This window comes from Lolium rigidum, chromosome 3, assembly GCF_022539505.1.
Source record: "Lolium rigidum isolate FL_2022 chromosome 3, APGP_CSIRO_Lrig_0.1, whole genome shotgun sequence".
Taxonomy (NCBI): Eukaryota; Viridiplantae; Streptophyta; class Magnoliopsida; order Poales; family Poaceae; genus Lolium; species Lolium rigidum.
In genome coordinates, this window is record NC_061510.1 from 247,249,103 (window position 1) to 247,260,209 (window position 11,107).

The following is an 11,107-nucleotide window of genomic DNA, read 5'->3' on the forward strand; positions in this document are numbered from 1 at the left end:
CATGCATCTTTGAAAAGTAGCAGGAGCATTACATAAACCAAAAGGCATACGCCTATAAGCATAAGTTCCATAGGGACAAGTAAAAGTGGTTTTCTCTTGATCTTTAGCTTTAACAACGAATTTGTGAAAACCCAGAATAACCATCAAGAAAGCAAAAATGAGTATTTTTAGATAACCTTTCTAGCATTTGATCAATAAATGGTAAAGGGTAATGATCTTTCTTAGTGACTTTATTAACTTTTCGATAATCATTGCACATTCTATACCCTACAACTACTCTTTGAGGTATGAGCTCATCATTATCATTAGGCACAACAGTCATTCCTCCTTTCTTAGGAACGCAATGCACAGGACTAACCCATCTACTATCAAGCAATAGGATATATAATACCAGCTTCAAGAAGTCGTAATACCTCATTTCTTACCACATCCTTCATCTTAGGAATTAGACGACGTTGAGGTTCAACAACAGGCTTCGCATCATCTTCCATATTAATGGCGTGTTGGCAAATAGAGGAGAAATCCCCTTCAAGTCATCAAGAGTATAGCCAATAGCACCTCGGTGTTTCTTCAATATTTGCAATAATCTTTCTTCTTCAAACTCTGTAAGCTTAGAACTAATAATAACATGATATATTTTCTTATCATCAATATGAGCATATTTAAGATTATCACGCAAAGGCTTTAAATCAAAAACAGGATCTTCCTTTGGTGGCGGTGTTGTACCCAAGTCTTCCACCGGTAAATCGTGCTTGAGAATAGGTTGGCGAAGAAAAATCTCCTCAAGCTCATCCCTTTCTTTCCTAAAAAATTCACTCTCGCTATCCTCCAAATGTTGCTGCAAAGGATTATTAGGAACAAGAACAATAGATGCATACTCGCTCCATTTTAAAATCATTACTAGGCAAATCAGCTTTATAAGGAGTTTTAGTAAATTTAGAGAAGTTAAACTCATAAGATTCACCAGCAAATTTAGTCAAAATTTTCTCTTTCTTGCAATCTATAATAGCTCCACAAGTATTTAGAAAAGGTCTACCAAAAATGATAGGACAATAATCACTAGCAACAGAACCAAGTACCAAAAAGTCAGCAGGATATTTAATCTTACCACATAAAACTTCCACATCTCGAACAATACCAATTGGAGAAATAGTTTCTCTATTAGCCAGCTGAATAACCACATCAATATCTTCAAGTTCACAAGAATCAATTTCGTGCATAATCTCCGTGTAAAGCTCATAAGGAATAGCACTAACACTTGCACCAATATCACATAGACCATAATAGCAATGATCACCAATTCTAACAGATAGCATAGGAACACTAGCTTGTTTGGGTTTATTAGGATGTGAAACAATATTAGAAGCATCTTCACAGAAAATAATATGACCATCCTCCACATTTTCAGTCACAAGATCTTTAACTATTGCAACAGCAGGTTGAACTTTTATTTGTTCTTCAGGTTCTATAGGTTTCTTTTCACTTTTATGAACCGCACTATTTATAACAGAGTACTCTTTCATTTTAGCAGGAAAAGGAGTTTTTTCAATATAAGCTTCGGGAATAACACGATCAGCGGTTTCAACTACAACACACTTATTAATAGATGAATCAATTTTATCTTTATACTGGTCCATGATACTTATCAAAATTCTTCTTAGGCAATTCATAATGAGAGGCAAAAGCTTTATAATGGTTTGCAAGCAACTTGAGAATCAAGACCATATGTAGCACTCATATTACGAAATGTATCGGTATCCATAAAAGCTTCAATGCATTTATAATCATAAATTATACCCGATTCTCTATCCTTGTCGTTCTCCCAACCTTCGAGTATTTTCTTGGATCCGATCAAGAAGGTCCCTTTTAAACTCTTCTTTATTGCGTGTAAATGATCCGGAACAAGAAGTATCCAGCAAGGTCTTGTCTTGAAAAGAAAGTCTTGCATAGAAATTATCAATAATAACATTACCAGGAAGCTCATGAATGGGGCATTTGAGCATTAAAGACTTCAATCTCCCCCAAGCTTGGGCAATACTCTCTCCATCATGAGGCCGAAATTATATATGCGGTTCCTATCTTTGTGAATTTCACTTGGAGGATAAAATTTGGAATAGAATAAAGGCACAATGTCCTCCCAATCAAGAGAATCACCATTCTTCAGCAATTTATACCAATGCGCCGCTTTACCAGACAGCGATATAGATAATAGTTTCTTCCTAACTTCATTCATAGCAATACCTGCACATTTGAATAACCCGCATAATTCATGCAAAAACAGTAAATGATCACCGGGATGGACAGTTCCATCCCCTTCATAGCGGTTATCCATAACATGTTCAATAATTTTCGTAGGTATTTTATATGGTATTACTTCCTCACCTGGCGCCTCATCCACTACCGTTGCAGTAGTAGTAGATTTCCCAAATAGAAATTGAAGAGAAGATCTCTCCATGATGACTTATAGCAGCAGGCGAGAAATAAAATCAGCACAAACGATAAAGGTTTTCCTTACCAATTCCGCTTACCAATAGCGCTTCACTCCCCGGCAACGGCGCCAGAAAATAGTCTTGATGACCCACAAGTATAGGGGGTGTATCGTAGTATCTTCGATAAGTAAGAATGTCGATCCCAACGAGGAGCGGAAGGTGTTGACAGGCAGTTTTGATGAAGGATTCACTGTAAATGCTCACAGACAAGTATTCATGGGGTTTTGATGTAACAGATGAATAAAGTACGAGTAAGTAAAATGCGAGAGAAATAATTGCAGCGAGTGGCCCAATCCTTTTTAGCACAAAGGACAAGCCGGTTTGTTTACTTATAATGACCAAACGTTCTCGAGGACACACGGGATTTTAGTCTAGTGCTTTCGCTACATACAGCTTGATTAATCTTCATTGTTTTGATAAGTGTTGTGTGGGTGAACCTATGCTAATGTACCGCCCTTCCTAGGACTAATACATACTTGTGATTATACCCCTTGCAAGCATCCGCAACTACAAGAAAGTAATTAAGATAAATCTAACCACAGCCTTAAACTCGAGATCCTCGCGATCCCTCCTGCATCGATATACCAACGGGGGTTTAGGTTTCGTCACTCCGGCAACCCCGCAATTGGAAAACGAGTACAAGATGCATTCCCCTAGGCCCATAAATGGTGAAGTGTCGTGTAGTCGACGTTCACACGACACCACTAGAAGAATAACACCACAACTTAAATATCATAACATTGAATATTACTCAACCATAGTTCACTACTAACATTTAGACTTCACCCATGTCCTCAAGAACTAAACGAACTACTCACGAGACATCATATGGAACATGATCAGAGGTGATATGATAATGAATAACAATCTGAACATAGACCTTGGTTCAATGGTTTCACTCAATATCATCAACAACAAGTAGAAATCAGTATCGGGAGAGTTTCCCCTATCAAACAATCAAGATCAAACCCAAATTGCTACAGCGGTGACGATGTCCAGCGGTGGAGATGGCGGTGATGATGGTGGAGATGATGATGATGGTGATGGAGATGATGTCCAGCTCGATGGCGGTGACGATGGCGTCGATTTCCCCCTCCGGGAGGGAATTTCCCGGCGGATTCCTGCCCGCCGGAGAGCTCTTTTCTCTCGGTGTTCTCCGCCCCGCAGAGGCGTCCGTAACCCTTCGTGAGGATTCCTCCGTGGCTTAGGTCTTCGGGACGAAGGGTTTCGCGAAGAAAAGGAGGCGAAAGAGGCCGAGGGGCTCCACACCACATGGTGGCGCGGCCAAGCCATGGGCCGCGCCACCCTATGGTGTGGGCCCACCCTGGGTCCAGCTGGCTCCCCCTTCTGGCTTCCTCCGTCATCTGGAAAAATAGGATTTTTGGTAAAACTTCCTTCCACAGTTGATCTTCCGAAATATTGCATCCTGACGGTGCTTTTTCCAGCAGAATCCTGGCTCCGGTGCTCGATCTCCAAATAATCATGAAACATGCAAAATAGATGAAATAACATAAGTATTGTGTCCCAATATGAAATATATCAATGAATAACAGCAAATTATGATATAAAATAGTGATGCAAATTGGACGTATCAGACACCCATGCAGGACACTATTAATATCAAGAGCACTCATATCCACCAAAGAAGTTTTTCTCAATAACTCATCACACTCCAAAAATAATGTAAGTTCATCATGCTGATTAGAAGTGATTTCACCATCACAATACAAATTTGCAGCACTCATGAGGTTCGAATTATCATTGGAGGAGCATTGAAAATTAAAATGACCCACTCTATGGCAAAGTTCACAAATAAAAGGATAGAGGGCACAAACTTTTTCACCAAGATCATCTAAAGCCCTAGACCACTTTCTAGTTTTTTCATTCCTGTGATGGATACAATATTCTTTTCACAAGGTCTATGAACTCCAAAAAAATTAACATGCTTATAGGAAATAGCATTTTCAGAAGTTTGAGCATGTTCATTGCAATCATTAATAACAGTTTCATTTTCCATGCAAGTGTCTTTGAAAGGTTCATGATACATGTACCAATTTTCTTTAGGAACATTAATATGAGAAGCAAAGGTTCTATAGAAATCGACCATAATTTGAGGATCAAGACCATATTTAGCACCAAGCTCTTGAAAATCAGCGGTTTGAGCGAAAGACTTAATGCAATCATACTCGTAGTTTATACCTGATTCTTTACCTTTGTCGTTTTCCCAACCTTCAGTATTGCTTAGAATTCTTTCAAGAAGATCCCATCTAGCTTCAACCTCCTTGCTTGTGAAAGATCCCTCCAAACAGGCATCTAGATAGTCCTTGTGGTGTCCTGAAAGCCTTGCATAAAAATTATTAATAATAACATTACGGGGGAGCTCATGAATGGGACATTTGAGCATTAGTAACTTCAATCTCCCCCATGCTTGGGAAATACTCTCTCCATCATGAGGATAAAAGTTATAAATGTAATTCCTATCAATATGCACTTCATGAGGAGGATAAAATTTAGAATAAAAGAGAGGTACAATTTCCTCCCAACCAATAGATCGACCATTCTTCGACATCTTATACCATTACGCGGCTACTGCCCTTCAGAGATATAGAGAATAGCTTCCTCTTAACTTGGTCCTTTGAAATACCTGCACTCTCGAACAACTCGCATATTTCATGTATAAAGAGTAAATGATCACTAGGATGGACAGTCCCATCTCCAAAATAGCAATTGTTCATAGCAAGTTCAACAATTTTCATAGGTATCTTGAAAGGAATACTTTCAGCAGGTGGATTTAAAATATCACAAGCATCATTAGAGTTATCGCATATTGGAGACAAAGCATTATCAAGGCAAAATACTTCTTCCAAAGCTGAGGAGCAAAAAAGATTACTTTTATATAAACTAGCTTCCCCAAGCTTAGACTTTTCCATAGCATTAGCAGTAATTGCGTTCATACTAATAACATTGCTACTAGCATGCAAATAAGGTTCCATAGGTTTTTTAATTTTCGCATCAAACAATTCATGTCTTAACTCAGGAAAAAGATTAAAAAGCTCACTGTTGTTTCCCATTATGCCTAACTAGTGAAAAATAAAAACAAGAAACAAAAAGATATAATTGCAGAATCTAAAGAAAATAACTTCGAGCACTCACACACCGGCAACAGTGCTAGGAAATAGCTTAGTAGTCGGAGGATGTGAATACCTTTTACCTTACCTCCCCGGCAACGGCGCCAGAAAATAGCTTGATGTCTACGCACGCTTCTATTCACTGTAGACGGTGTTGGGCCTCCAAGAGCGAGAGGTTTGTAGAACAGCGAGCAAGTTTCCCTTAAGTGAATCACCCAAGGTTTATCGAACTCGGGGAGGTAGAGGTCAAAGATATCCCTCTCAAGCAACCCTGCAATTAAGATACAAGAAGTCTCTTGTGTCCCCAACACACCTAATACACTTGTCGGATGTATAGGTGCACTAGTTCGGCGAAGAGATAGTGAAATACAAGTAATATGGATGATTATAAGTAGTAATTGCAATCTGAAATAAAAATGGCAGCAAGCGAACATGTAGCAGAACTTGTTGGAAACGGTGTTTCAATGCTTAGAAACAAGGCCTAGGGATCATACTTTCACTAATGGACACTCTCAACAATGGTCACATAATTGAACAATTAGATAACTTCTCTTCACTTGTGCTACTCTGAATTACTCTCTTATTGGAATCACTAATCATCACGTAGTGGCTACAAAAGCTCCATTCAAAGTTCATCAAGTACTTGACAAACACCACTCATAGGGATATCCTCATCAAATCATAATCCAAGATAATACCGTTGCAATTTAGACCGAGTACTAACATAGCATACACACTGTCAACAATAGCTATGAAAGGGGGAATAGATCACATCAATACTATCATAGTAATAGTTAACTTCATAATCCACAAGAGATTACAATCATAGCCTACTCCAAGTACTACATGATGCACACACTGTCCTCTTTACATCATGGAGGAGGAATAGACTACTTTAATAACATCACTAGAGTAGCACATACATCAATAGTGATACAAAGCTCATGATCACATAAAGATCACACCATGGGAGAGAGAGATTAACCACATAGCTACCGGTAGAGCCCTCAGCCTCGGGGAAGAACTACTCCCTCCTCATCATGGGAGACAACAACGGCGATGAAGATGGCGGTGGTGTCGATGGAGATGACTCCGGGGGCAATTCCCCGTCCCGGCGGCGTGCCGGGACAGAGATTCTGTCCCCCGAAACTTGTCTTCGCGATGGCGGCGGCTACGGAATTCTTCGTGGAATATGACTTGTTATTTTAGGGTTTTCGGAGACGGATGAATATATAGGCGAAGGGGCGATGTCGGTGGAGTCCCGAGGTGGGCTCCCCACCTGGCGGCGCGCCTGGGGTCCTGGCCGCGCCCCCTATGGGGAGGAGGCCCTGGGCCTCCCCCGGGATTGCCCTTCTGGCTCCGTGTGTCCCTCGGAAAAATAGGAGGTTTGGCTTTTGTTTCGTCCAATTCCGAGAATATTTCCTGTGTAAGATTTCTGAAACCAAAAACAGCAGAAAACAGGAACTAGCGCTTCGGCATCTTGTTAATAGGTTAGTACCGGAAAATGCATCAAAATGATATAAAGTATGAATAAAACATGTAGGTATTGTCATAAAACTAGCATGGAACATAAGAAATTATAGATACGTTTGAGACGTATCACACCTCATCTTAAAGAAACGGGGACTGAAATCTAAATCACGTTTCTCTTCAAACACCCACATGATGAACATCGGACGGACAAAAACAAAAACAACAAAATATAAATCACGCCGAAAACCAAAGTTATTCAAGCTATTTGCAAATCACATCTTAAGAAAGGGAGACCTAGACATCGATGGATGAGGTGGAATGACGGTGATATCCAATGCGTGGCGCTCTTCAACACCGAAACATCCTTCCGAGGAGGTAACGCCACAACGCCACTCATCTGAAAACCTTAGTCGCGATGCAGGAATTAGACACTTACCCCACAGCTCCCCACGTCGTCCGCGCGCTGCGACTAGCATCGCTGAACAAACCCTCGCACCGGCGAGAAAATCAAACAGAGGAACAAAGCACACATAGGAGGTGGAGGCGTACCCATCTCGTAGGTGGCATCCCTGGTTTCCGCCCCACAAAACACCCCTATATGTTCCGTGTGTGGCCGATATGTGACCCCTCACCCCTGCATATCTCTCTGCCATGACCATCTGCGCCTCCTCGCCTCCTCCCCAAGCAAAATGAAATGACACACAACTCCTTAGGACAGTCACAACGCCAGGGTATGACTCAAAATAAGCCCAAAAGTGAACGATGTGGGCACGCTGAGATTGGTGCAAATCAAGGGAATCAAACGTAGAACAAAGTGAATGTGCACCAATTGAAAAGCAACAATAAAATAAAAAGCTTGCAATCATTTGATTTTAACATGGCAACCAATAATGGTTAATCCGGTGGCCAACCGACTATAATCTGACAACCGTATTCAAAAAGAATATTATTAAAACCTATCAACATGAGATCTATCAAAGATCTCGTTGTGAAAAATCTAACTGTAAAAACAAATCTAACTGTATTTAATCTCTTGCTATTGTTCGGTATCCAAATGCAGGAGGTGATGTAAGTTTGTATGATCATGCACAACATAATCATCGAGAATGATCGCAAGACTCGAGCCAGGCATGTTTGTCCCTACAAGTGTCAGGACCCTTTTACGGAGAGACCAGGTGCCTGCAGAGTTTGCTGATTTTCCTCGTCATGCATGCAGTAATCCGTGACACCACTATTTACACTTAACTGCAATATGATCTCGTAGAGCATTTATGGAGGCTCAAAGGAGAGGCAGCAACTGCCCTAGCGCCTTGATGTAGCCCAACTTTTATTTGTTTGGTTTGTTGTTGGTTAACTTTCAATTCGGGTGCATATTGTCAAACATATTTATTTATGTGATATATTTGAATTGAATGTGTCTTTAAATACCCTAAACCCTAAAAAATAATTTGAGGGCTGTCTTTGGGGGATGTGGCTAGGTAGAGATGTGCACCATAAGCGGAACCATGCAGCGGTGTCCAAACGTTTAATTTGACACTATTGCCGGACGCGGTTTGGAAACATGACTGAAGATGATGTAAAGAAGTTGATTTGTAACTCCTGATTACAACCTCCGTAGGCTAAGCCGGTGTTTTCGAGATCAATCTATTCTACTCAGGAAATCGACTCCTTCAACTGAAATACAGCCGTGCGACTGTAATGGTTCATCACCATCTGGGCAAACATGATAGAAATGTCAAATGTGGTTGATCAGCCGAGCAGAGAAAATGTTAATGAGAAAAAAAAATCCGCCGTTCCACCTGGCGGTGGTCGCTGCCTCGCTGGTTTAAAGCTCCCTCTACAATTTGGACCATTGTCCATTGTTGAGAGCTTCTTCTAGAAATATACATGGGCTCCCGGAGGCCGGATCAGATACGATTTGCTTGACCACTTGAACTTCTCCAGCTCACCGGTCCATCCAGATTCAGACTTGAGAGAGAGCCTAATAAATGTAGGCAAGACCTGAAAGGCTGAATCCTGTGCTGAGACTGCGAGATCACGCTGTGTGCAGCAGCAGGCCATAACGAGCTCCGAACAGATCATCGGCTTGGCCTTCAATTCGTCCCATGTTCTCTGTCGGCGACTTGCACGCTCCGTTTCCCCCTTGGAGGCTAACATGACCACGTACGTACGGTGGTGGTACGCGAGAGCCGGTGGCCGGGATGGAGCGGCAGGCGACGCAAAGGTCGCGAGCCTGCGAGGGACATAAATGTGCACATGCTATTGCCTTAGCAATTTGCTTGCGACGTGATCGACCAAGCGTCCGATTTTGTCACCATGGAATTGCTTGGATTCGAATCAAACGAGTGGCGCGAAACCGCGTGCAGCGCATCGTGGCGGCGACCATAACTCTCCACTGAAACCACACTGCTGTAGCACTGTTCCTGCTGTGAGTGCCCCAACCCTCATCTGAATCATCTCTCAGCTAGACGTCCGCCTCTGGCTTTAATGCACACATCTCATCCATCGCTCTCGCTCGCGCAGTGCAGTTCATCTCGTCTCCTCCTCCCCTACTTAATAGCAACCCTGAGAAACCCACATGGTACCACCAACAACGCAGCCAAAGCGCACCCGAACAGCGGCACACAAGACATGGCCATGGCCGGCACTCGCCGCGTCGCTGCGCTCCTCCTCCTGCTCGCCGTCGCGTCCACCGTCGCCCTGGCCACGCGCGACGGCGCCCAGGTCAAGACCAAGCCCTCGCCGGCCCTCAAGAAGCCGGCCAAGCCGTACGTTCCCTCACCGCCCGGCAAGAAGCCGGCCAAGCCCTACGTGCCGCCGGCCACCAAGCCCGGCTCAGGTGCCGTTGGCGGTGCGGGCGGCAGCGGGGGCGGCGTCATCCCCACCATCCCGGGCTTCGGCAGTATCCCCGGGTTCGACGTTCCGGGCATGGGCGGCGGGTGGGGCGGCGGATACGGCGGGCCGACCGGCGGGTACTCGCGCGGCGGCGTGGTGGCCTCAACCACCGTGTGCTCCGAGAAGGGCCCCTGCTACAAGAAGAAGCTCACCTGCCCCAAGAAGTGCTACAAGTCCTACAGCGGCTCCGGCAAGGGGTGGGGCGGCGGAGGAGGCGGGGGCGGCTGCACCGTCGACTGCAAGACCAAGTGCATCGCCTACTGCTGATCGGACGGCGCGCGAGCTGGGCGGCCTTTCCGCTTGGACGCTTGGTGGATGGCGCCGGCCGGTGAGTGAGAGTGATCAGTAATTCAGTATACGTGTCGATCGTAGCCAAATATGCCGTGACAGTGCATATGGCTACTGATGGCGATATGCACGAGAGGCACATATGAGTGCATTACGATATTTCTTCCCCGATAATTAATCGGCTGCAACGTGTTCTTGCTTCTACTACACTATAGTAGTATTACTCGGTATTCCATAGTGAGTAGCTGGGTATGCGTCGGCGACTATGAGAACTCCTTATTACTACTACTATGAACCAATAAAGAGAGACCAGATATGTATGCACCTCAGCTGGAGCAGCAATCTATTTTCAAATAGAGGCAAAAACATGTATCAATTAAGAAGGGAGTTTCTAGAAAACCTACAACAACAAGGTCAAACCAACATAAACCTCACACTCACTGTCAAGTGTAACAAAGACCCGAATAATAGGATCGCGCTTGCTCTACCCAACATAAGGGACCACAAGACGACACGAACAACACATTGGTGGGATGGGGGTGGGGGCATCCATAAATCAGCTGGAGATCTAGGGCACACAACAACGTGGCGAGAAAAACGGAAACCTCTCTAGCGACGACAACTACGAGCACCATTACCAACATTTCTAACTTAGCAACCTCATTGATACGTCTCCAACGTATCTATAATTTCTTATCTTCCATGCTAGTTTTATGACAATACCTACATGTTTTATTCATACTTTATATCATTTTTATGCATTTTCCGGGACTAACCTATTAACAAGATGCCGAAGCGCCAGTTCCTGTTTTCTGCTGTTTTTGGTTTCAGAAA

General features: G+C 43.4%; 1 protein-coding gene across 1 annotated transcript; it reads left to right on the plus strand.

Annotated features, from left to right (window-relative positions):
* The first annotated feature begins 9,727 nt into the window (after positions 1-9,727).
* Positions 9,728-10,503, plus strand: LOC124699263 (eggshell protein 2A-like). The gene has a single exon (XM_047231589.1). The coding sequence runs from the start codon at positions 9,728-9,730 to the stop codon at positions 10,250-10,252; it is 525 nt and encodes a 174-aa protein (XP_047087545.1). The 3' UTR covers positions 10,253-10,503.
* Positions 10,504-11,107: the final 604 nt, after the last annotated feature.